The sequence below is a fragment of the Cucurbita maxima genome, unplaced genomic scaffold, assembly GCF_002738345.1.
Source record: "Cucurbita maxima cultivar Rimu unplaced genomic scaffold, Cmax_1.0 Cma_Scf00023, whole genome shotgun sequence".
In the NCBI taxonomy this organism is placed as follows: domain Eukaryota; kingdom Viridiplantae; phylum Streptophyta; class Magnoliopsida; order Cucurbitales; family Cucurbitaceae; genus Cucurbita; species Cucurbita maxima.
The window spans coordinates 3,387,513-3,413,650 of record NW_019272039.1 but is presented as its reverse complement, the minus strand read 5'-3'; the positions used below and the strand labels follow the sequence as shown (position 1 = coordinate 3,413,650).

General features: G+C 34.2%; 3 protein-coding genes across 4 annotated transcripts; 2 read left to right on the top strand and 1 right to left on the bottom strand.

Moving 5' to 3' along the window:
* Positions 1-655: 655 nt before the first annotated feature.
* On the top strand, positions 656-3,078 carry LOC111497444 (glucan endo-1,3-beta-glucosidase 8-like). Its single transcript, XM_023148226.1, has 2 exons — positions 656-1,208; positions 1,806-3,078. The coding sequence occupies exons 1-2, from the start codon at positions 859-861 to the stop codon at positions 2,905-2,907; spliced, it is 1,452 nt and encodes a 483-aa protein (XP_023003994.1). The 5' UTR covers positions 656-858; the 3' UTR covers positions 2,908-3,078.
* Positions 3,079-3,428: 350 nt separating this feature from the next.
* On the bottom strand, positions 3,429-6,680 carry LOC111497269 (protein SLOW GREEN 1, chloroplastic). 2 transcript variants are annotated; one of them, XM_023148026.1, is made up of 4 exons: positions 6,004-6,680; positions 5,064-5,210; positions 4,862-4,942; positions 3,429-3,848 (listed from the first exon to the last, which is right to left on the bottom strand). In XM_023148026.1, exons 1-4 carry the CDS (start codon positions 6,646-6,648, stop codon positions 3,654-3,656), a joined length of 1,068 nt encoding a protein of 355 aa, XP_023003794.1. In that variant the 5' UTR covers positions 6,649-6,680; the 3' UTR covers positions 3,429-3,653. The 2 variants fall into 2 exon arrangements, with proteins under 2 accessions (XP_023003794.1, XP_023003795.1); XM_023148027.1 differs by having other exon boundaries at positions 3,429-3,839.
* Positions 6,681-11,144: 4,464 nt separating this feature from the next.
* Positions 11,145-25,854, top strand: LOC111497023 (RNA cytidine acetyltransferase 1-like). Its single transcript, XM_023147631.1, has 26 exons — positions 11,145-11,481; positions 11,760-11,851; positions 12,369-12,540; positions 12,661-12,783; positions 14,255-14,428; positions 14,780-14,890; positions 14,989-15,122; positions 15,205-15,298; positions 16,015-16,113; positions 16,321-16,457; positions 16,614-16,711; positions 18,452-18,575; positions 18,740-18,827; positions 18,940-19,039; positions 19,110-19,162; positions 19,807-19,983; positions 20,063-20,100; positions 21,743-21,836; positions 23,396-23,575; positions 23,709-23,817; positions 23,888-23,957; positions 24,034-24,181; positions 24,525-24,653; positions 24,893-25,018; positions 25,161-25,226; positions 25,316-25,854. The coding sequence occupies exons 1-26, from the start codon at positions 11,377-11,379 to the stop codon at positions 25,565-25,567; spliced, it is 3,093 nt and encodes a 1,030-aa protein (XP_023003399.1). The 5' UTR covers positions 11,145-11,376; the 3' UTR covers positions 25,568-25,854.
* Positions 25,855-26,138: the final 284 nt, after the last annotated feature.

The window sequence follows — 26,138 nt, the reverse complement described above, 5'->3', positions numbered from 1 at the left end:
ATTTCAAACTTACCCAAAATGTTAATCAAGTTCTCTTTCACGGAGATCTCAACGAAGAGCTTGAGACTTGTTGGATGAAAGTCTTGGCTAATTTAGAAAATGATCGTGGGTTTATAATCAAATAATACTATCTCTACTAGTATGAAACCTTTTGGGTTAGCCCAAAGCATGAGAGCTTATGACTCAAAGTGTACAATATCATACCATTGTGGAGAGTCTAACAAGACTAACTCCAGGATTATGAAAACTATAAGTTTATGAGATGAGATTTTACTCTAAATTTAAGCGGATATTTCCCACTTTATTTATTTATTTATTTATGAAGTACAATACTACAGTAAAAATTTGATCTACCAACTTCACAAAAAAAAAAAAAAAAAAAAAAAAAAAAAAAAAAAAAAAAAAAAAAAAAAAAAAAAAAAAAAAAAAAAAAAAAAAAAAAAAAAAGTTGATTAACCTTCAATCAAGTTGAATTTTATCCTTTGTCAAACAAAGAGTGTATTTGCATGCATTACTTGTCCTTGCAAGATCAGAACGACCAAATCAAATCTAGTAGAGACAGTCCATCTCCCTGATTATAGTTTGTCTGTTTGGTTTTTTTTTTTGGAAAAATTAAAGATGTTTTTCATGGACAGAGAGAGAGAAATGGTTTAATTAGTTTAAACAAGAACCAAGTTCATGTTCTTGTGTCCCCCTAAAGAGGAGGAACTCTGTTCATTTTGACCCTTTCATCTTCCAATACAACCCTGAAATCATAGCTTTCTCTATATATAATCCAAATCATTCCCCAAATTAATCACAACCCAACTCTCAAAAACCATCCATTTTCATTCTCACCCATTACAAGACAGAGACCCTATGGGCGGAGCAGCGATCGTCCCCACCGTGTGGGCCGCCGTGATTACCGTGGCGGCGATGGCGGCTGGCGTTGCAGAGGGAGGAGTCGGCGTGAACTGGGGAACCTTGGCATCGCACCCTCTGAAACCGAGCATTGTGGTGAACCTGCTGAAGGATAATGGAATTAAAAAAGTGAAGCTCTTCGATTCCGACACTTGGACTGTCTCATCGCTGGCTGGTTCTAAAATTGAAACCGTTATTGGCATTCCTAATGATCGCCTTAAGAAATTTGCTGAAAGCTACAACGAAGCTAAGAATTGGGTTAAAGATAATGTTACCGTTCACATGTACGATGGTGGCATCGATATCAGGTTACTTCCTCTTATTCTAATTTCTTTTAGTGATATCACAATTTAACCCGAAATTTTTAAATATAAGAGATTTCTGTTCGATAACTAAAAAAACATGCGATAGAATTATATTTCCATCCTCTAGCTCACTTTTTATATATATAAAAGACTACGGGTAATATTAAAATTTAAACTTTTAGATACTTTCTTTTTTAAATATTATTAAATTTAATATTATAGATTTAAAAATTATTTAATCAAAATTCTATTGAAAAATAGAAAGTTAAGTCTTTTTTTTGGTCCATTCTTTCAAAATATATTTGATTTCTTGTAATTTAAAATTTGGCTATGATAATTATAATTATTTAATTAATAGAAGTACAAAATTAAAATAGTAGGTATATATATTTGAATAATAATAATTTTTATACAATAAAAGAGAAATTTAAATATATTTTTAAATTTATAAGAGTAAAAACTAAAATATCTCGAAAATTTAATGATAAATTATAAATTTTATTAAAAAAAATATATAAACTACAATTGGATTAAAAAAAATAAAATGTTTATTGGAAAAATATGAGAAAAGAAATGTAAGAATGTGTGGTAAAAGTGCAGGTATGTGTCTGTGGGAAATGAAGCTTTCTTGACGGCTTACAATGGATCCTTTGTGAACGTCACGTTTCCGGCGATGCAAAACGTACAGAAAGCTCTCGACGAAGCCGGCCATGGAAAAAAAATCAAGGTCACCACTGCCCTTAACGCCGACGTCTACGAAGCCAAGTCCAATCTACCGTCCGACGGCCAATTCCGGCCAGACATTTACAGTATCATTAAGGAGATAGTCCGCTTCCTCGACCGCCACGATGCCCCTTTCATGGTTAACATTTACCCTTTCCTCAGTCTTTACCAAAACCCTAATTTCCCCATCGATTACGCCTTCTTCGGTGGCAGCGGACAATCCAACGATGACAATGGCAAATCCTACACCAACGTCTTCGATGCCAATTACGACACGCTGATTTGGTCCTTGAAGAAAATCGGCTTCCCCAACCTGAAAATCGTCATCGGAGAAGTCGGTTGGCCGACGGACGCCAACGTATTCGCGAATGTAACTCTGGCGAAACGATTCTACGACGGCTTGTTCGAGAAATTGGCCTCTGGCGAAGGAACTCCGATGAGGCCGAAGGAGAGCTTCGAGGTGTACTTGTTCGGGCTTTTGGACGAGAACGCAAAAAGCGTTTTGCCAGGTTTTTTCGAGCGCCATTGGGGGATTTTTCAATTCGATGGAAAACCTAAATTTCCAATGGATTTATCGGGGAAAGGTAACGACAAAATGCTGGTGGCGGCGAAGGGAGTGCAGTATATGGAGCGAAAATGGTGCGTTTTGAGGCAGACTTTGAAGAATTTGGATCCAACTGCGAGGGAAGTGGATTACGCTTGCAGTTATTCCGACTGTACGGCCTTGACAGCCGGAGGATCGTGCAGTCAATTGGACCGGCGAGGCAGAATTTCGTATGCGTTTAACATATATTTTCAGATGCAGGATCAGAACGTGGAGGCCTGTGTTTTTGGAGGAACCGCCGAGATTGTGACCAAAAATGCGACGATTGGGAACTGCTTGTTTCCGATCCAGATTGTGAGCGCCGGAGAGAGGTTGAAGGCGGCGGCGGTGGCCATGGTTGGGCTTGTGTTGAGCTTGTTTGTGTTAGGGCTGTGAGCTGTGAATTCTTTTTTTCGGGTGAGCTTCGCATTTGAGATTTGGCGGCCAATTTTGGGGATTCATTTTATTTTATTTTTTCTTTTTCTTTATTTTTTTAATTCTTTTTAGTATTTTCCAAGTTCAAATTTTTTAGGGTTGATACAGCCTAGAGGAGAGATGAGGCTAGAATATTCGACAATAAATAAATTAAATTTTGTATTTTATTATTATTTTATTATTTTAAATTGGAGTAATTTTATTTACACGTGTACATCAAATTATGAATTCATAAATCTACATTTAAAATTTTATAATATGATCTAGAAGACATAATAAAATTAAGTTTTAAATTATATTAACTATATTCACAATTTTTTAATAATTATAATAGTACGAGGAATGTGACTTTTTTTTTTTTTTTTGTTAAAATATTATTTTTCATTTAATTCCAATTTTTTTATCATTTTACTTTGATGAACATGACTTTTAATGTCTTGACCTACATTAACATCGGACTATTACCGTGACCCACGATGATAGGTGAAATGATATCATTTAATTTCAAGAGGATCATAGTTCTAGTTCTTCTTATTAATGCATTTTTCCAATTACACTGAACATAAATACTATTAGAGTGTCCACCCGAGGTACTCGAAGCACACTTAACTACAGAATTCTAATAAGATCGGGTGCATTGGTGTTGATATTATCACATTCAAGAACACTCTCAAACGGATAGCCAGAGTGCCCTTTTCTTGTTTGGTTCAGTTCTTGTATGAAAATTCAGCATCAAATTCCTTCTGGAACTGTTCCCGTGTTGCAGTTGTAGCTGACAACATGACATCGTCCATAAACTCCCTTTGAGGAAACTCATCAGGCACAAGAGCCCGATACGTCTCGAACTGCTCTGCAGCTTCCTCTTTTTTGTTCAGTAGACTGTATATAATTCCCTGCATGAACTGGGTATAGTTACATATCCATCATTTCAGTATTTCATCCTTCTCCCAATCATTTCTTCCCTCCCGGTTTAACATTCAACCATTTACTATGTTACGCGTCTACTATGCAGATTCTTCTACTGATTGAAATGTGTGAAATCCCATATCGATTGGGGAGAAGAACAAATCATTTCTTATCAGGGTGTGAAAAATCTCTCCCTAGAAAACGTATTTTAAAATCAGACAATATCTTCTAGTGGTGAGCTTGAGCTATTACAAATGGTTTCAGAGTCAGCCACCGAACGGTGTGAGACACTAGTTAGAGTAGAGATAGACCCTCTCCATAGTAGACGCGTTTTAAAACTTTGAGGGAAAGCCCAAAAAGGACAATATCTGTTACCTGTGGGTTTGGGCTATTACAAGTGGTATCAGAGCCAAACCCCGAACGGTGTGACAGCGAGGACGCTGGCCCTCAAGGGGGGTGGATTGTGAGATCCCACATCGTTAGGGGAGGGGAAGAAAGCATTCCTTATAAAGGTATGGAAACCTCTCCCTAGAAGACGTGTTTTAAAATCATGAGCTTGGCAGTGATACGTAAAGGGTCAAAGCGGACAATATCTTCTAATGGTAAGCTTGGGCCGTTACAAATGGTTTCAGAGTCAGCCACCAGACAGTGCGAGACACTAGTCGGAGTAGACCCTTTCCGCAGTAGACGCGTTTTAAACCTTAAAGAAAAGCCCAAAAAAAACAATATTTGCTAGCGGTGGGTTTGGGCTTATTACAAGTGATATTAGAGTCAAACTCCGAGCGGTGTGTCAGCAAGGACACTGGCCCCCGAAGGAGGGGTGGATTGTAAGATCCCACACCGTTTGGGAATGGGAACGAAGCATTCCTTATAAAAATATGGAAACCTCTCCCTAGAAGAAGCGTTTCAAAACCATGAGGTTGACGGTGATACATAACGGGTCAAAGCAGACAATATCTACTAGTACGCTCGGGCATTAAACATGTACATAAAAGGGGGCAGGTAGAACCTGGCAAAGATAGGGTCGAAAGTCCCGAGGGTTCTCCTCAACAAGTTCTTGAAACTTCTTCAACCCCTCCTCCAGTTCTCCCTGAAAAACCCAAACACTTTGTTGGACAACAATCGGAGAATCAAAAAAGTTATTGGTTCAAAATTTATAGAACATGGAAGTAGGTGGGAAGCATTCTTATCGGTCAAAAATTACAAGTGACCTTCACAACATGCATTTGAGCAATTAGTATCCCAATGCTTCTTTGCTCAGTAACTTTTTTGTGATCACGAGCAATATCAAGGGCCTTTTTGAGCATCTCAAACACAGATTGACCTTCGTTGTTCTTATGCATCACTAATGCCAGACCCTGAAGAAAATGCAAGTTCAAAGTATTCAAATTATGCATTGACATAACTCACTTCTTCAATGAATTATGAAACGCTAGAAGACGTTGCAGCTAGGAAGGCAATACTCAATATTCAAGTTTTTATTACGTACCTTATATCAAAACATGTCAGAATGTACTTTAAGTAAAAACAAAACCGGAACCAATTTTAGTTTGGTTAAAGACTCCATTATAGAAGGAAGACCTAACTATTAATGAATAAAGACCTGTAACAGCCCAAAGTCCACGTCCTCCGCTAGTAGATACTGTCTTTTTTGGACACAATCCACTCCCTGGAGGACCAGTGTCCTCGCTGGCACTCGTTCCCCTCTCCAATCGTTGTGAGACCCCACTCTACCCCCTTCAGTGTACAGTCTATGAATATATAATATTTTACTGAAAACGAATCCTATGAATTATTGGGTAGGGTGGCCAAAGGAACCCAAGACCAATTCATCTATTAGGAGAGGTTGATTCATCGGCTCACTAACCCGAGAATCGAAATAGGTAAAAGACCATATTAACAGTTCTCCTATGAGTCACTGGCAACATTACCTTCAATAATAATAATTCATCTCATTAGTAACCAGCCTCATTCAATTCAGGGTTCAAATTTGCCAACAGAATCCCTAAGTCAAACATGACATTGTTTATGTATACTGCTAACATCTTAGTTTAAGCACATACACTAAAATTCCCAGCTTCTAACTTGCACCAAATAACATATAAACGATAGCTACCAATCTAAAGAAACATAAATAAGTAAAAACCTTACATGCAGAGCTCTAACCAAGAGAGGGTTCTTCTCCAAAATTTCCATGAACAATCCTTTAGCCATTTCCAGCTCTCCCATTTTCTCATAACAAAGAGCCAACAAAAGCCTCCATTCAACTTCATCCGGCTCAAGATCAATCAGCCTCAGAACATACTTAATAGCCTCCTCTGTCTTTCCGCTACTCATTTTCCCATACAAAACAGCTTTAAGAGTATCAATATTCCTTGAATCATGCTCCAAGATCCTCTCTCTCATCTCCTCTTCACTATCTTCATCCATTGTTGGGCTTTTGCCGCTTGTCTGAGCAGATAATGCAACGACATGTCTTACATTGAAACAACCCATGAAGATAAATAACCAAACAAGAAAACCCACAAGTTTTTCAACGAAATAGTTGGATGAATTCCTCTGGAGTGCAGGAAAACAACGTTTGTCGGACTCGGAGAGCTTTGAGAAGGGAGCATCGTGAATGTGGGAATTGAAATGTTTCGAAATTGAATGAAACAAGCTTTTGGAAGTTGGGTTGTAATTCTTCCGAAACATGGTGAATCGAAATTTTGGCGATGGCCGGACATTGTCGCTTGAGAATTTGGGTCCGGGAAGTTCAATTTTAGAGCAGACTGGGAAAGCTGAAGTTGAACCCATTGCTGCAGAACAATCGATGGGAACGGGGTTTTTTAATTTTATTTTATTTTTTTCCTTCGTTAAATTAATTTGTTTAAATTACAATTTTTTTTGTTCTCAAGGTTTTGGTTAGGGTTTAGGGTTTTTTCTTTTTTCTTTTTTCTTTTTTTTTTCCTTGTAATTCTTTAAATTCCAATTCTTTAGGATTTTTTATTTCCTTTTTTTCCTTAGGGTTTATGGCTTATGGTTTAGGGTTTAGTTTATTTTTATGTATTAATAAAATAATAAATTATTACAATAAAATGCTAGTGTAATTATTGTGAGTTATTATTTTTATTTTTTATTTTTATTTTTAGACAATATGACGTAATATTTGAAAAGATTGAGAGGTATGAGCACGTCACATCTCTCAAATCCCCTATCAAATAATAGCATAATGAAAATATAAACCATACAAATAATTTATTTTTAGGTATTAATAAAGCAGTAAATTATTAAGAATAAAATGTTAGAGGAATTATTATGGGTTATTATTATTATTATTATTATTATTTTATATTTAAAGAGAAAAATAAAAATAGGAAATAAAAAATTTCGCACCAACTTTCCCAACAATACTACGAGGAAGAAAGTAGATGAGCGTATCAAGACTCTCGTTGAGAATGGTGTCAAATCAAGATATTGCTCCATGTTCGTCATCATCGGTGACAAGTCTCAGGATCAGGTGCTTTTCTTACTGGTATAATTCATTAGACATGTGAAATACTGAATTTTTTTTTAGGGAGACGGTGTTTTTTTATTTTTTCGCTTTTATTTGTTTATGTGTCCGTAGTTGAACTCTTGTACCTGTAAAACAAGTGAATTCGTTGAAAAAAAAATATTTAATAATTTAAAATATCTATTAAAAATAATATAATAACTTTTTAAAATAATAAATATGTGGCATATATTTGTATTTCACGACTCTAGTAGTTGAGTCACTTACTGAATAGTTTTTAAAATAAATCATGTGTTAGTTTTACGTTTCAGGTAAAAGCAAGACATCCTTATACAAATAACAGTAGCGATGCATGAAGACCATAGAGTTGGTGTTAGGGTAGTTGCTTTTTATCTTATTTTATACACAATTTCCACTTGCAACCATAATGACAAATTGAATACAGCAAAACCAGGTGACCATTTTATTTAGGAAATGTGAGAAATTACAAGGAAAAGAAGAGCGTCACATCAAAACTCAATTTTCTTCACAAGGGAATAAACGATGGCAAGCGAAGTTGGTGGGAAATTCCGGAGTTTCAACACATTGAGGTGTTGAATTTGGGTAAACTTCTAGGCACTTTTGGTGACATCCAATAGTCTAGCATGCATATTCGAACATCTTCACATCACATTGTTTTGCGTGGGTTGCTAGAGGCACCATCCAACCAGCTGCACAAAATTTCAAACTACATACTTTAATACCCATTCAAGCTTACAACACAAAACTTAAAGGCATCTAAACAACCATACGTACTTGAGAGAACCAAGACAAGAATAAAGAGGGAGCAAGAGAAGTTCGCCATCTCCTAACATATCAATGTTATAATATACTAAATTTACGTGTTTGAATGTTTACTTGGTTTGCTCATTTGTCATTGTAGAGTCTGTATTTATATACACATTTTGTTTGACAATTATGGTGACTCAATAACTTTTATATTTTCATTGGAGAGTAAGCCAATTATGGTAGCTTCAAACCCCTACGGAATGTAACTAATCTTTTCATGGCATGACCTTAACCACCTAGACCAAAGTAGTATGTATGGTCGTATAAATTACAACTATTAAATATTATGACACCCGAATAAAGGAGCAAATGAATGAATCGAGACTATGTCCAGATGAAAATAACCTTGAGGATAGGATGTTAAAAAAAGCCTTAAAAAAAATTAAAAGTTATTATCAATTCAAACGTTAGTGTGTTTTGCTTATAATAATGGTATGTTGGGTGACCTACTCATAATTTTCTTAGAATGTATGTAAGTTAGGACAAAACATATTGGAATGACTCGGGTTGTCTGTGAAATAATATTCACTCTTACAACCAAAGAATAAGTAACGTGACCATATCGCAAGAAATATTGAGATCATTGAGTGCTAAATTCGAAAGAGTCATGTCAAATCAACAGAGAAAATGACAAAATAGATATTTAATAAAAATTTAACAGTAAAATAGGTATATAAAAATCAACGTATTAATACATATATTATATACCAAAGGTTACATTTACATTAAAAATAAATAAAAAATAATAATAAATGAGATTTAATAATTTAAAATAGCTATTAATAATAACATAGTTTTATTATAATTTAATAAAAAAAATTAGAGTTTTGAGTCTTTATCCATTAAAAACAAATAAAATACTTATTTTATTTTATTTTTTATTTTAGGACGAGTCTTATTTAAATCTTAAATTATGGCCTGTTATTTTAAATTTAAAAAATGTATTATTATGTCGCAAATTTATATATCAATGAACAAAAAAAACATAAATCATTCTTGAGTTGATCGAATATTTTTACATTAATTTTGTGCCGGAGTTCATTCTAGAAACGTATATATTTCCTTCTATTATTTTTGTAAATAAATAAATATTTATTTTTATTAATAACTCATTTATGTTAATATAGAGATTGAATCCACCAACCATCGACAAATAATTTCATTTATGATTAAAGATAAAGAAGCAATAGAAGGAAAGAGTTGAATCAGATTGTCCAATTATTTACTAATATAACCCTAGGTTACCTATTGTATTTCATAATAATATTTATTTGTAACAAAAATACTATATTCATCCAGTTATGAAATGTCAATTGTTGAGATAACAATTCAGTAGCTTATAATTTAAATTATATTGAAATTAGCAGTTTAATCGTTAAAAAAAGCATCAATATACATGTAGAAAAATAGTTGGATTTATTATAATATATTATATTAGTAGGTCAAGTTAGCCGTCCAAATAAGACAATGAAAGTTCAAATTAAGGCAGGCGAGAAGGAATGAAATGGAGAATTATGCTAAAAAAAGTTGAGTCCATAGAGGCATCCAACCATTTTATTTAATGGAGACTGATAAAAACCTGAATTGATCACTTTCTAGCGACCACGAAAACAACAACAAAAGCAAAAATAAAAAAGTTACAGGGAATTGGTTGAATTCATAGAGACATTCAACCGTTTTATTTAATGGAGATTGTGATAGAAACCAAATTGATTACCCTCTAGCAATCATGGAAACAATAGCAAATATAGTTAAATGGGATTTGTCCAATTGGAACACATTCCGATGTTGATTTAGGAAACTTCTGTAAACATCTCTCGCTACAGTCTTTAGGTACGCATCCTTCGTACAACTTCTCTTCACATTGTATTGCATTGACCGACAACATGCATGCAGCTGTCAAAAACCAAATAGATAATAAACCAAAACGTACAAAATTCTTGAAAATTCATAACATCTTTCTAAATCTAAAAAAACAAACCTGAGAAAAGGAGGAAACCAACGAAGAGCAGGGAGCAAGAAAACTTTGCCATTTCTTATAAAAAATAATGGTAAATTGAATTGATAGGTTTGTTTGGTTGAAAGTTGCCGAATACTTTCATTTTTAATCGAATATTTATATGAAAATATTTAGTTTCAAATATGATAACATATTAAGTTAATTTGTCTTTTATTTGGAAAGGAGGCCAATTATGATAAGTTACAATTTTTTTTCCTTAAGTGATCGAGAGTGTTTTTATGTCAATATCATTATTTGTTACAATCAATAGATTATCTGTTTTAGTTGGTTACTTATTGCCATTTCACCGTTACTAAAGAGAGATTTTCATATCTTTATTTCAAATATGAATCATATTTAAAATAACAACTTTAATATATAATATAATAAAAATATTTTTTTAATTATATCATATTTAAATAAAACATTTCTGTATATATTTATTGAATGTAGGTTAAATTATATATATATATTTATATATTTAATTTATAGTGTCATATTTCAAAGTTATAAATGTTGGGTATTTCTTCTCGATGGTATTGGACGGGTTACAATAATAGGTTACAACAACAGCAACCACGGGTTACAACAACAACAATAACAACGGGTTACAACAATAACATCGGATTACAACAACATAATGAAATAATAAATTAATAAATTATTACAATAAAATGGTAGTGTAATACGTGAGTTATTATTTTTATTTTTTATTTTTTATTTTTATATTTAGACAATATGACATAATATTTGAAAAGATTGAGAGGTACGCGGCGCACGTCACATCTCTCAAATACCCAATCAAATAATAGCATAATGAAAATATGAACCATAAAACCAATAATTTATTTTTAGGTATTAATAAAGTAGTAAATTATTAAGAATAAAATGTTAAGAGGAATTATTATGAGTTATTATTATTATTATTTATATTTAAACAATAGAGAAAAATAAAAAAACAGGAAATAAAAATTTTCCTAAAACCCTACACGCAGGCGCTTCCCTTCAAAACCCTATACGCAGGCGCTGGCGCTGGCGCAGGCGGCCATCCCTCTCTGCACTCCCTCTCTCTACGCAGGCGGTCGGCACGGCACCCCTCTCTCTACGCAGGCGGTTTCTACAAGGCGGCTACCGCTCTCTACACGCAGGCGGCCACCTCTCTCTCTAGTCTCAGCACAACTTTCGCAACAATACTACTCAAGGAATGAGGAAGAAAGTAGACGAGCGTATCAGGACTCTCATTGAGAATGGTGTCAAATCAAGATATCGCTCCATGTTCGTCATCATCGGTGACAAGTCTCGGGATCAGGTGCTTTTCTTATTGGTGTAATTCATTAGAATTGTGAAAGACTGATTTTTTTTTTTTTTAGGGAGAGGATTTTTTTTTTTTTTTTTTTTAAAGTTATAATTGTTGGGTATTTCTTCTTGACGATGTTGGACGGGTTACTTGGTCTCAGTCCAATGGATTTTTGGGGTTGAATTCCAGTTGGGAGAATATGTAGCAATGTTAATGGCTTATATACTTAGAGTCCTGAACTTTCATATAAGCGAAAAGATAGCATACGTTTGATTGTTTTCTATTTACAGATTGTAAATCTCCACTACATGTTAAGTAAGGCGACGATCAAATCCCGGCCAAATGTGCTTTGGTGCTATAGAGATAAACTTGAGCTCAGCAGGTTGGTTCTTGATGGTAGAACTGTCAAATTTTTTTGGCTTTCAAACTGAACAAATAAGCAAGTGTTGAAAGTTATCAGGTTTCAATGTTGAAACTTAAGTAAACAGTGTGGTTCTTTTGTGTATATACTATTTTGTCAATTGTTTTTGAACCTCCAACCTCAAGGGGAAGGAAGGAGGTAGGCTCATGATGGCCGTATACTGTTTCTTCTCTTAAAAAAAACTACCTTCATTAATTAAAAGTCAAAGCATTTGAGTCGACTATGTTGTATATATACTCATGCCCACGGTGTTACGATCATCTTGCCAGAAGTTTAAGAACCTTATATTGATTCGTTAAAAAATAAATTAATCGTTTCTAGGCTTCTTTAAATTGTTCAAATTAACATTAATTCTTGTTTTGACATTGATATAGGTTGTCACGCTTAGAGCTGTACTTTGTTGTTGTAATCATTATTAGCTTGAAATTTTCAGATAATTATATGCTTAATATTTAAGTGGATCTATTATTTGGGACAGTCATAGAAAAAAGCGTGCAAAGCAAGTAAAAAAGTTGATGCAGAGGGGGCTTCTGGATCCTGAGAAGGTTGATCCTTTTTCTCTTTTCCTTGAAACTGGAGGAATAACGTATTGTTTGTACAAAGATTCAGAAAGGATTCTTGGTAATACCTTTGGAATGTGCATACTTCAGGTAGATAATCACATACTCTGTAACTGTTTTTTTTTTGTTTCATTTAGATTTTCGTATAGTTAGCTATTGGCTGTCTAAAAATAATCTCCTCATTTTATAATCATCATTTGCTGGCATTAGGATTTTGAAGCTTTGACGCCAAATCTTCTTGCAAGAACCATAGAAACAGTGGAAGGTGGTGGATTAATAATCTTGCTGCTTCGTTCCTTATCCTCATTGTCCAGTCTTTACACAATGGTCATGGTATGCGGTTTCTATTCTTTTACAAATAATTTTTCTGCGGAAGCATGTGAATTCATTTGGAGTATATTTTATGTAAGGTTATAAATTATATTGAAGGATTGATGGGAAATCTAACGACAAACATTCTTTATAAATCTGAATAAATGTGTCTAGTTAACTCCACTATACCCTAAACTGGTCCTTCTTCTCATCTATTTATATATATATGTATGTCCACACTGTAACAATTTCTCTCATGTTTAGCATTATCCTATGTAGAAGCAATCAGTCTAAATTCTTGAAGTCATTAGTTTTTACCCTTTCATAGGAGTACTAATATTTGGTTGATGTAATTTCCTATATATTTATGTTACTAATATTTCCATTTGTTGATTGGAAAGGGAATGAAATCAACTAAAATTGGAACAATTATTTATTTTAATCACCACAATGTAAATAGCAACGTGGTTTCAGTTAAGGGAACCGATTGACCATATTCTCTGTCAATTTGAAATTTTCTCATTTTTCAAATGAATTCAAGGATAGGAAGCTCTTACTGTGAGTGGAAGTCGTTTATAGATATTTACAGGAGGATGGGGGATTTTTGAAATCATTGTCCAGTATTTGCCAAAAGGTCCTCCGGAACCCTTGTTAATATGAGAAGGGGAAAGCAACAAAAGTTCCTATCAATTAAACTTCATTTGGAGGAACCAAAATAATAAGAACAATCAAATTTATAATCCCTCTCTATGCCAAAAATCAAGTACCTTGCAAACATTTTTATAGGTTTTCTCTTACATATAGTTTCAAGTCCTTTTACTAAAAAGATTAAAATGAAATAGAATTATGAAAATTGTAACTCTCTAATTTAATTATCCAATAGGAGTTAAGAGTTTTGGACATGTACAATACTAAGCGTAAATAGGTTGGATTGGGAGGATTTTCTTGTTGGGTTGGTTGGGTCCACTGCTCGAAAGAATTGAATAGATTGGACAACCCAACCCTACTCAACCCTTCTTTGTGTTGGGTTGGGTCATTGCGTTGTTCAATTTTTTTTTAACTAAAATGCAAAAAAGTGAATCAAAACCTAAACAAATTCAATTAAAAATCAAAATCACAATTTGCTAATTGCATTCCTAATACAGAAAATCAAGCTGGACTTGTTAATGATACTGAAGTGTTTGTGCATCGTGGGTAATAGCTTTCCTGCCTTGGTCACTATGGTTCCCTTTTAAATCCTGTAGATTGCTTAGTTTTCAGTAGATAATTATGTACATACAACAATTATAATTGTGTCTCTTTGCTTTTAATATTGACATCTTTTCTTTTTGTGTCTGAAACTTTATCTTAACTCTTTGAGTGCAATGTTAATTGTTCTTTTATGATACAAATGTTGGCAATTCGTTAGATGCCAGACTATGATAGTTGTCATTGTACCCGGTATTGTGCTTCGTTATTATTTGAAAAAGAGCTCACGGATGATTGTTGCCAGGATGTTCATGGAAGGTATCGAACTGAATCCCATTTGGAGGCAGCTGGTCGTTTTAATGAACGCTTTTTATTGTCACTTGCATCATGCAAAGCATGCGTTTTAATGGATGACGAAATGAATATACTACCAATTTCTTCCCATATAAGGTCAATTACTCCCGTTGCAGTGAAGGAGGTATATTTCAACATTTGTAAATTTCAAAGAAGTGTGAAGATAGTTTGAGATCATATGATGAATTTTTTGCCAACATGCAATTACCTAGATATGGTGTATTTTTTTTTTAACAAGAAACAATTTCTCATTGATATAATGAAAAAGAAATATTCAAAGGATGCAAGGGTGTGAAAATAGAGAGAGAAAAATCAAGAACCTAGAGATATTTACAATCAAATAGAGCTGAGAATAATAAAACTATAGATGCTTCATTCATTGTTAAAAGCTTCACACCCACTAGTTCATCCAACGAGGCAACCTTTTCTTCTTTGTAATTTTTATTTATCTAACAATGTTATCTCTATTACAAAGGAATCGGAGGGGCTTTCTGAAGGAGAATGGGACCTTAAGAATTTAAAAGAACAGCTAAATGATGAGTTCCCTGTTGGTCCTCTTATAAAGAAGTGCTGTACGCTGGACCAGGTTTAAATTATCTCTGCTACAGTTTAGTTCTATGATTATCTGCCCGTATTTTTCACTCACGACTTAGACTGTGAATGTCCTTGTTTAATATTTGATAGGGAAGGGCTGTTGTTACATTTTTGGATGGAATTTTGGACAAGACACTTCGAAGTACAGTGGCATTGCTCGCTGGTCGTGGTCGGGGCAAATCAGCTGCTTTAGGATTAGCAGTTGCTGGAGCTGTTGCTGCTGGGTACTTTTTAAAAATCTATTACCCGAATACACTTTTAAATTAAGAACTATTTTGTATTTTGACTAGATTAATTATTTTGAAGGTACTCCAATATTTTTGTTACTGCACCCAGTCCTGAGAATCTTAAAACATTGTTCGATTTTGTTTGCAAGGGTCTCAATGAACTTCAATATAAGGTAGATTGTTTTCTGTTACATTCGTATGGCACTCCTAATCTCACCTATGAATTTGTGAAAAATCTTATTACACAATTATTTTTGAGTCGTTTAATTGAATGTATATGAAGCTAATTTTTTCCTTCTTTTTAACTTCACGGGTTTATGTTTTAGAATTATACCATTTTCAAGTTGGTTGCTTGTGGTAAGCGATTTGCCTATTAGTTATCTGAAATACTGCCGTTGTCTTGTTTGCCTATTAGTTATCTGAAATACTGCCGTTGTCATGTTATGTATCAAATCTTACTTGGTCAGATTCAGTCTATCCTCTTGCTAGAAATCTTACTTGGTCAGATTCAGTCTATCTTGAGACACCCTGTCAATGTTTTCCTGTTTTTGAAGTACACAACCATTATGCTGTATTGCTATGAGGCTTCTTGCTATAAAACATCAATACTGCAGATTCTGTTTTTTAACATCATTTCTTATCTTTGTTGAGTTCCCGCTCATTCATAATAGGGTGTCAGTTTTTTCCGGCTATTGGCAATTATATAGATGTTGTGGTATCTTCACACTTTCAGTTTAGATCTTATTTAGAAATGGATATTTCTGATTCCTGTTGTGTTTGAGGGTATACTCTGGGAAAAGCCATTTTGCCTATCATCTCTTATATCAATGATCCATATTGGACCAGGTTACTAGTTGTTTTAGCTTGTGAAGGTTATATGTGTTTACAGGAACATATAGACTTCGATGTGGTGAGGAGTACCAACCCTGAATTCAAGAAAGCAACAGTGCGCATTAATATATACAAACAACACAGACAAACAATTCAGGTAGATAGATTCTCTGACCTTTTCTTTTGTCCTTTTGTGTGCAGAACATGTTTATTTCATTGTTGAGGCAAGTTTGAATTTAGGTAACAAGAGACGAAGAATAATATATCTTGTTTCTTATTGAGATAACATCATAGGCTCTGATGCTAGATTTCTATTCGGAAAAATATATATGACTTTCCTTTTTGTATTCTCTTTGTTGTGCAGTATATACAGCCACAGGAGCATGAAAAGCTTTCTCAGGTTGAGCTGTTGGTTGTTGATGAAGCTGCAGCCATACCATTGCCAGTTGTTAAATCTTTACTTGGTCCATACCTGGTCTTCCTTTCATCTACTGTGAATGGGTATTACTTCGTTTCTTTTTAATTAACTCATTTGTAATTTAGTTTCTTGTGATGTATTATGTTAGAAAGAATCCTCTGAAGTTATTTAATGCCTAATTTCTCTAGTTTCCTTTGATCCTCAAGTGATCTTTCTTTTTTCCTTGGCTACACCTAAAGGTATGAGGGTACTGGTCGATCATTATCATTAAAGCTTTTGCAGCAGTTGGAGGAGCAAAGCCAGGTGTCTAATAAGAGTGTGGAAGGCTCTCTGTCCGGTAATTACGAACTAGACTTATAGTTCTACATGCCAACCTGTTGGATTCTGTGGTAGCATGCAACTTACTGTTCTGTTTAGACTTTAAAAGTACTTCCGCCTTTATGTGGTTGAAACATTATTCGAATTATTTGCATGATTTCATGATTATTACTTCGTGGCTAACAACAATTTAGTAATTTATTTCCTTGTTCACTAATTCAAGTCTTTCGAGTTCCTTGGGAACTTTTTTGTGAATAATTCCTGTCATCTATCCCTCAAGGTTTGAGCATAGGCTGCCAGCAGATCTGTATACCAAAAGCTTCATTTTTGCTCCATGTGAAACTAAACCCTCCATTGTGAATCAAAGAGAAAGAATATAGAATTATCATTAATCTCAACGATATCATTGCTGGATAATAAATCAAAACTGGGTCCTCTCTCTAATCAGGATATTGTGATCGTCCTTTACTTAGGAGGACCTTTTTGATCTCTATCTAAAGGAAGGAAGGTATTCGATACAGAAATGTCTAAAAGGAGATGAAAAATCCTGATTTGTTCCACAGATATCTGGCAACAAGTTAGAGAACGCTTGCGATATCAAAATTAGGTTGAGTCTTTATTATCTGAGTTTCAAGTAGTTTGAGAAATTTTCACAGTAAGATCAGCGACTAGAAAGTTAACTATGTCATCATCCTTGTCCAAAGATATTGGGTGATGTGAAAAACTATGTCCAAAGAAAATAAGCATTCTTCTTTCGATGTTCTTAATGGAAGCCTTAATACTTAAAGTGGTTTACTGAAGAAGTTACCTTTCTTTGTTCTAATACCATCAGTAGGTACGCTTTGTTTTGAAGATGGGGATTCTCTTAACCCCTCTCTTTTTTGGATGCTCCTATTCTCTGTGTGGTTGGTTTAAGCTATTCTCGCTGTTCAAGATGCAATAGGCGTTCTTGTAAATTTTGAAGGAGAACGTATTTCAGCGACTAATTGGGCCTTCTTTGCCTTCAAAGCCCTTTATTATTTGGTCCAATTCGATTAAGGTCCTTATTTCAGAAATTTGGATGGAAAGTCTAGAATCTTCGATAACAAGTGTCTCCCTCGGTTCAAGCATTTTGATTCGGCATGCTTGACGACTTCATTTTCTATTTCCACTTTTTTATTTGTTTTTATATTAATGATATTTACTTACAGTGTCATTTTTATCTCTCATTAATCTTGTTGTTTTTTGTGTTTTTATTTTTTCACTCCATAGTGGAGTTTGTATCTTTTGATCCTTATTATCTTTTCATTCTCTTAATGAAAGTAAAGAGTCAAGGCTCCTGATTTATATTTTCATTTTTCGTTCATTGATAAAATAACCCTCCCTTGTTTGGGCTAGCTCTACCATTAAACATTTGTAAATTTTGATTTGATCAGGTGAACTGTTTCCAGTAGGAAATAGTTAGTATATAGTTGTGATTTTTGTTTCGTAGAACTTGTAAGTCATGATCTGATAAAATCTTGCTAACCTTGAGTTGATGAAAATTTATAATGGTTTCTCTCCTTACTTGAGCATGTTGGCTTTAGAAATGGTTTTCGTGATTTTTCTGGTCAATTAGTATTTTAGAGACAGTGAATTTCTTGAAGAAAAATATGTTCTTTTCGCTTTAACGAATTTCTTTTTTATAAAATTATTTATGTATATATTTTTTTGTCTGCTAAACAAACCCTTTATTCCAATTTTGGCTTATTGTTAATGTCTCACGCATTTATGAATGTAGGTCGTTTATTCAAAAAGATTGAACTGAGTGAAGCTATTAGATATGCTTCTGGGGATCCCATTGAGCAATGGCTTCATGGGTTGCTTTGTTTGGATGTGACCAGTTCAATCCCGCCTATTAATAGGTTAGTTGTCTTTCAAATGTACTTGTATAAAGGGAGAATAGAAGAAAAATTATAGATAAATTAAATAGATTTCTTATTAAAATAAACAAATATATAAAACCAGGTTAAATAAATAATAAACAAATGTACTTGTAATTATATGTTGCCTTGTTTTTGCTGAATAGATTGCCTCCGCCAAGTGAGTGTGACCTCTATTATGTCAATCGAGACACACTCTTTTCCTATCACAGAGATAGTGAGCTGTTTTTACAGGTAATTTGATGTTGAATAGTATTATCAACATTTCATGATTGTATATGTTTAGTTGGAACTTGGGTTACTGTGTTATATGCCTCTATATTTTCTGGTTCTCTTATTTTTGCAGCGAATGATGGCTCTTTATGTTGCTTCTCACTACAAAAACTCTCCCAACGACTTACAACTAATGGCAGATGCCCCAGCACACCATTTGTTTGTATTGCTTGGTATGTCTTGTATTTTCGTGTATGTCAGCTTGTGACCAGCTGGTTTTTACTGACAGTGGATTCCATGCAGGCCCTGTTGATGAGACCAGTAATCAACTTCCAGATATTTTGTGTGTCATTCAGGTTGGCACCTACCTGATTAATATTATTATTATTATCATCATTATTCTGGGGGTGGCATATTGAATCCACTGGATAAGTGCAACCCCAATTCATATTTTCATTCTCGGTTGTTTATTTTACTTTCCATTCCATCTCTAGGATGATAGCAAGTGGGCGAGAATACCTTCTTGCAGTATAGCTTCAGAAATTGTTCATTTTGTTCTCGAATTTTGAATCTTAACTTTTGTTGCTTATGTTGCATAAGTCTATATAGACTCATTCTAGAGTTGGGATTCCGATGGTTTTGTTCTAGAAGATTAGGACTTGTCCAAATCAAAACGACTAGAAAAGTTGTAAAGTTCGAAGTCTTCACTCACAATTGCTGAAAGTAAAGTAAAAAAAGAAAAAAAAAATCTTATTTTGCTGCATCATGCAAGCACTACTGTGGGAATCAAACTTCCTATTAATGGAGTCAAGCTATAATTTGAGAAATTGTTGTAGATGTAGTAGGTCTACTCTTTGACTCATATTTAATGTTAGTGTTTCTTCCCGTAATTGTATTTTGGTTGTCTGAGATTTGTGCACGTCTCATATCAGATATCTAAAATCTTGACATTGGTTTTATGTTTATTATTTCGTAATTATTTCCATTTTCCTTTGTCTAGGTTTGTCTTGAAGGACAAATCTCACGTAAATCTGCAATGAAAAACTTGAGTTCTGGTCATCAACCGTTTGGGGACCAAATACCATGGAAATTTTGTGAACAGTTTCGGGAAGCAAATTTTCCTAGTCTTTCTGGTGCTCGAGTAGTACGGATTGCAACCCATCCAAGTGCCATGAAGGTAATGCACAGTTTATATTTTGTAAGTGTGCTCATCAGGTTGTGTAAGCTTTTGTAATCGTGCAATTTCATTGTTGTAGCTTGGATATGGATCGCAAGCAGTAGAACTCTTGACCAGGTATGCAAGTACTTTGAGCAAAGTTGGATGTTACAATCTTGATCCCTTTACAGATCAGAAGCTGTGGACAATCTTGAATATTTCTTTTTCTCGACTCTAGAATTTGTTCATGAGCGGGAAAAATAACTAAAATATAAACGGTGATTTATCTAGAATATGTTCAATGGTATGAAATTACAAAAAGTGGAGATAAGATATTAAAAAAAAAAAACTCAAGCCAAAGAAGTTACGAGGTCTTATAAATGATGCAAAGAAGCATGAACTATAAGAGTTGAAAAAAAAACCAAATGAGTTTGAGCTTGTTGCTGAAGACTCTAATTTCTTTCTAGCAAAATTCCTCAAGTGTAAGATCTCACTAGATTTAGCTTAAGAGTTTTCTCTCTTTGGCCATGGGATCAGCCCAAAATTGGGCTCTTATTGAGAAAAAGGAAATCGAGCTTTTATTGATAAAAATGAAAGCATACAGCTGCACGGAAAAAACAAGAGTCTGACCATAACTACAAAAATGAACTCCAATCAAAAGATAAATAAAAATCTTGAGATAGTCATAAATTTGATTTGAGATAGAAGCTGATACAGATCTTACAGAAGTGACCAGGTGTAGAACTTCTTTTCTAGATACGTCTGAACTGTTGAGAATTCATATGTGTTCTTTCATTCTCCCAATGAAAGTTTGGGTTCTCATGTAAAATTGTTTCAAGTTATTGGGCCGAACAAAACTGAAACCATTAAGATTAAGCCGTCCCCCTAATCATCAAGTACATTTTGCATCCTGATAACAAAGATCACATTTGTTGGACAATACTTAAAGAGGGAGATTTCTTCTTTGAAAAACCCAATACAAGCAACTAATCAATACTCTTTAAGAAGCTTATATCTAGAAATCATCTTAAACAATGACAAGGCCTGCGGTGGCTGAATCTCTTCAAAGACTAGCAACTAAAAAAGGAAGCTGACTGAAAAGGACCCCAACGAATTGATACTCCACTAGAAAGGGAAATACGAATAACATTCACCCTGCTGTTCTAAGACCATCCACTCCTAAACTTATGAATAGTTTCCACTTCATGAAAAGTTTGTTTCTTATCTTAAAAAATGGTATTCAAAGCGTGATTATTAAGAGGACATTTTGCTTCACTTATTTGATGCTTGATTTGAATCATGTCGAATGATTGAAATCTCATACTGTAAATTTTGTTGTGTTTTGTGTGCTTTTGATGCTCTTTTCTTATGCTCCTGCTTTAATACTTCTATTTATTTGAATAAAATCTGTTTTTAAAACAATAAAAAAAAAAAGAAAGAAAGAAGAAACAATAGATCTAAAGTTCTTATAATTCTCCTATAAAATATAGCAACACTAGGAAAATAATTTAACCTACCAGCTTCTGTTGAAGAGTTCTCACAGAAAAAAGTATATTCAATGAAGTTGTCCCAAAGTCCCCATTTCATTCAGGAGCTTAATGCTTCAATTCATAGAGTAATCAATTAACTAAAATCCAATTACGAATGAAATATTGAACTAAGGAAACTACCAAACTACCTCAAGTTCACTATATTAAGAAGGTATCACATGTTTTTAGGTGGTACGTACTCATTTTTCCTCTTTTCCATTACTAAAATCTTTCGATGCACCATGTACCAGGTACTTTGAAGGTCAGTTTGCTCCTATTACTGAAGCTGAAATATCAGATGGGGACGTTCAGGCTCATGTTAGAGTCACTGAAGCTGCAGAAAAGGTCACATAATTATAAATTCTCTCTTTCTCGAGCATATTAAGTAAAATTAAAGTTTAGAGAGGCTTTCTTTTTATGTTGAAACACTATTTATTTTATGCCTTCTTTATATTTAATTAGACGCTTGAGCTTCTAATTTGTGAAGGTAACAAGAAAACCTAGAGGTCTAAAAGTTCCACATGATTAAATGAGAAATAACCAAAGGGTTGAGTGTACAGAGTTTTTAACGTGGTAAGTATTAAACTACTCCACAAAGCCATGTGTAATTCAGAGCAATTTTAGATTAAGCAATTCAATAGAGATAGTAATGCAGGCCCCCAGTATCAATATAGAGCAAGTTTTCTCATGACAAAAGCTGAAATGAGTTATATATTCTTTATTAAAATTCGTTAGGAAGCTGTCATGGTTATATGTTCCTTCACACTTGAACTCTCTTTCATGCTTTAGATTTATGCACAGGATAACTTGCTTATTCTGATATTAAACCTTGATCTTGACAATAACAATGATACCTTCGATAATTGGCGCACCTATACTAAAAGAAATTGATTCACGTACAGAAGTGTTCACAAATTATTAATGTTCGAGGAATAACAACATTTGATACCTTGTTAGATTCTTTTTTTTTTTTTTTTTTTTTTTTTTTTTTTTTTTTTTTTTTTTTTTTTTGTTGTAGCTTGAATCTTTTTTTATGGGCTTTATTTTTGTGTGCCCTTTGTTCTTTCATTTGTTCTCAATGAAAGTTCAGTTTATCATAAAAAATATCTACAACTGGAAACAAGCATATTTTTGTAAATATGCACGAGCACTTTTGGATGTCTTAGAATTGAGGTTGTGGATTACAGATGAAAGAAATCACTTCACTTGTGGATGTCTTAGAATTGAAGTTGCACAATGTACCTTCTCATTGTTATTTTTATTATTATTATTATTGGAAATATTCATTGTTATCATTATTTTAATAAGACGTGGAGTACTTATCAAACTCACTAGGGAATAGAAAGGGGGAGGAGGTATTGGAAGAGAAACCATTGACCTTTACGAGAGATGAATGATTACACACGATAATCCAATGAATACTAATAATAAATTTCATAAACTCCTTGCTCTTTATGTGGGGGTTGATCCCTTACTCCCGCTATCCTATTGTATCTTTCTCTCTGATGATGGATGTTCTTTTTCTTATCCAGAAAAAATGCTATTACAAAAAATGTCATTTGGAATGACTCATTTTAACGACAGAAGAACAATAATCTCTCTCCCTATTTGTTCATGTTGGCATAGAAAATTTAGCAAGATGCATTGCGCTGTTATCGTTGACGTTTGCGTCATTTACTTAATAAGAAATATCTAAAATAATACTTGTGTATTTTCACCAGTTAATTGCAATATGGGCGTGAAAGCCAGCAGTTGGTCTGTTTTTATTTTTATCTAGATTCAATATTCAATATTATTGTATCAACCTGTTATACAAGATCATTACCATTTACTGGCGCCTTTTACAGTTCTGCAAATTGGTTTACTGTGACAGTTTTGGCCTTATCTTTGATTCATACACGTAGGTTTCATTATTAGAAGAAACCATAAAGCCTAGAACTGATCTTCCTCCCCTGCTGGTATCTCTTCGTGAAAGACGACCTGAGAAGCTTCACTACCTTGGTGTTTCCTTTGGACTCACTTTGGATCTTTTTCGCTTTTGGAGGAGACATAAATTTGCCCCATTCTACATTGGCCAGATTCCAGTTGAGTTGGATTCTAGATTTTACGCTGTTTGAAAATTGTTAACGGTTCTATTTGCTGATTTTACATGAAAAAAGAAGGTAAAGAATGTTTTTTTCCTATCTAATATTTTCCCGTTTCTTTTCATGTATTAAGAGCACTGTGACGGGTGAGCATACCTGTATGGTCTTAAAGCCTTTGAACAATGATGAAATTGAAGCTAATGAATCTTCACAGTTGGGATTTTTCGGTCCATTTTATCAAGGTGAGGTTTTTACATTTAATTATTTCCCTGTGCAATCTGTGGTATTTGACTCTACGTTTATGACCCACAGATTTCAGGTTAAGGTTTATTAGACTCTTGGGTTTTAGCTTTCATGGAATGGAATATAAGCTAGCAATGAGGTGAGTATGTTTAATTATTAACTACTAAGTATGCATTTTTCTTCTTCAATTGATAACTCGACTTAAAATCCCCCAGTGTCTTGGATCCAAAAATCAACTTTACGGAACTAGATCCTTCGGAGGATACTATCGAAGAATTTTTAAATGCAATCAGATATCTTATGTCAGCACATGATATGAAGCGATTGGAAGCCTATGCAGACAATCTTGTTGATTTCCACTTGGTAAGACTTCCATTCCCCATCTCTCTTGTATATGTATATGTGGGTTCCAAAATTCCTACAGATTTATCAAAAAGGTAGGCATTGAATTTATGTACACTTCTAAAATGGAAATGAATTTTATGGCTGCTTCAATCAAATGAAACTAAAAAAGCTTTTTCATATTCTTCACTTCATATCTTCTTCACCCCCTACCAGTGGGAGTTTCTCAATCTACCTATTAAACTTTATCATATCGTAGAAAGTTCATGAGGTTTTTTATCTGCAATTTATTGTTTGCATACCAATCCTTAAGAAGACATAGCCCAATTTATCGATTTAATATTCTTTTTCTGTTGACTTACAGATACTAGATCTTGTTCCATTACTTGCACAATTGTATTTCATGGAGAAACTTCCAGTTACTTTGTCGTACACACAGGCATCTGTATTGCTCTGTACTGGACTGCAGTTACGGAATGTTACTCATATTGAGGTCTGGTTTCAAAGCCTTTTTTATGACTGTTTTAAGTCTTTTTTTTACCACAAACTTCATCAATCTGTGTAATTTGGTCCACTGTTAATTACTTTTTGTACTAGTTGCCAAGTAGTTGCTGCTTATCCTGTTTTCTTTTGTGTGGTGATGGGGGGGGGGGGGGGGGGGGGGNGGGGGGGGGGGGGCATTCTAATTGTTAAATGTTGTGTATCAATTTTTGGAAATCGTATTACTTACAGGGACAAATGAAGTTGGAGAGGCAACAGATACTGTCACTTTTTATCAAAGTCATGAAAAAGTTTCACAAGTATCTCAATGGAATTGCATCTAAGGAGATCGAATCGACCATGCCACGTATGAGAGAGGTAAAATTTTAGTATCTTTGGGAATTCATTCTTACTGTGCTTACGCAAATTTGAGCCTATCAAATAATTTTACTACAAAGTTGCAAGATTTTAAGTAGAATGGGGATATATTTATTGCTACAAATGCATGATTTTACTGCAGATTCCACTGGAACCCCATGAGATCACTGTCGATGATGATCTCAAGGAAGGCGCAAAACAAGTTGAGGTACGCTTCATGCTTCATATTATGATGCAGATGGCGCGCGCACACACGCTTATCTTTTAAATCAACTCTTTGCTGGAATGGAAATGCAGGAGAAAATGAAAATGAAGAATGAGGGGTCGTTAGATGTTGGGATGCTGCAACAATATGCCATTGTGGACGGAGAGGTTGATTTTGATGGTGCTTTGGCAAGTGGTGGAAAGATTCCCTCTGGCGGATTTGTAAGTGTAAAATCCAATAAAACGAAGGCAGAGAAGCAAGTGAAGAAGAAAGAAAAAGAGCAGAGCAGTAGAAAACGAAGTAAAGAAGATGGTTTCAAATCAAATAAAAAGAAGAAGGCTTAAAAAGAAGAGCAACAGCAGCAGCAGTAACCTTGACAGAAGTAGGCTAGGAAAAGACGAGAAGAGGCTTGTAGTAATGGCTAATTGGCCTTAGATTTTGTTCCTTTATTTATTGTTTAGGTTGAAAATATAGGAAAAAACGAGAAAGAGGCTTGTATGGCTAATTGGCCTTAGATTTTGTTCCCTAATTAGTTTAGGTTGAAATTACAGGAAGGATGTTGACTCTTATTATGTAAACTATTCCATCCTTAAATGTAACTTTTAGGGGTCTTTCCCCCTATTACTGTTCATTTGCATTTTAAAATAGGCAAGTTAATGAGTTTCAAAAGGTTGAATCTTGAAGAAAAGAGGCAAGGCATTTGTCATCGTAGGACTGCCCAACGAGCTATGCTTTTTTTACTTGAGACCTATCATATTAACGAGGATTCCAACTAAATTAACGAGGTTGTCTTCTTCGATCGGGAAAAACTAGCACCACAACATGAACGAACTTTTTATTAGTTAAAGTACATTTTTCTTGAGGAAGATGATTAATTTCCAATATTGGAAGAGTACTTGGAAAAAGAAAAGAAAA

Coding starts and splice junctions, on each gene's coding strand:
- LOC111497269 (XM_023148026.1), bottom strand. CDS start 6,648: ATGGGTTCAACTTCAGCTTTCCCAGTCTGCTCTAAAATTGAACTTCCC. Junction 5,211..6,003: donor TCTTGGTTAGAGCTCTGCAT/GTAAGGTTTTTA, acceptor CATTTTCTTCAG/GGTCTGGCATTAGTGATGCA. Junction 3,849..4,861: donor TTCGACCCTATCTTTGCCAG/GTTCTACCTGCC, acceptor AACTATACCCAG/TTCATGCAGGGAATTATATA.
- LOC111497023 (XM_023147631.1), top strand. CDS start 11,377: ATGAGGAAGAAAGTAGACGAGCGTATCAGGACTCTCATTGAGAATGGT. Junction 18,576..18,739: donor TCAATCCCGCCTATTAATAG/GTTAGTTGTCTT, acceptor TTTGCTGAATAG/ATTGCCTCCGCCAAGTGAGT. Junction 25,019..25,160: donor CCATGCCACGTATGAGAGAG/GTAAAATTTTAG, acceptor ATTTTACTGCAG/ATTCCACTGGAACCCCATGA.
- LOC111497444 (XM_023148226.1), top strand. CDS start 859: ATGGGCGGAGCAGCGATCGTCCCCACCGTGTGGGCCGCCGTGATTACC. Junction 1,209..1,805: donor GATGGTGGCATCGATATCAG/GTTACTTCCTCT, acceptor GTAAAAGTGCAG/GTATGTGTCTGTGGGAAATG.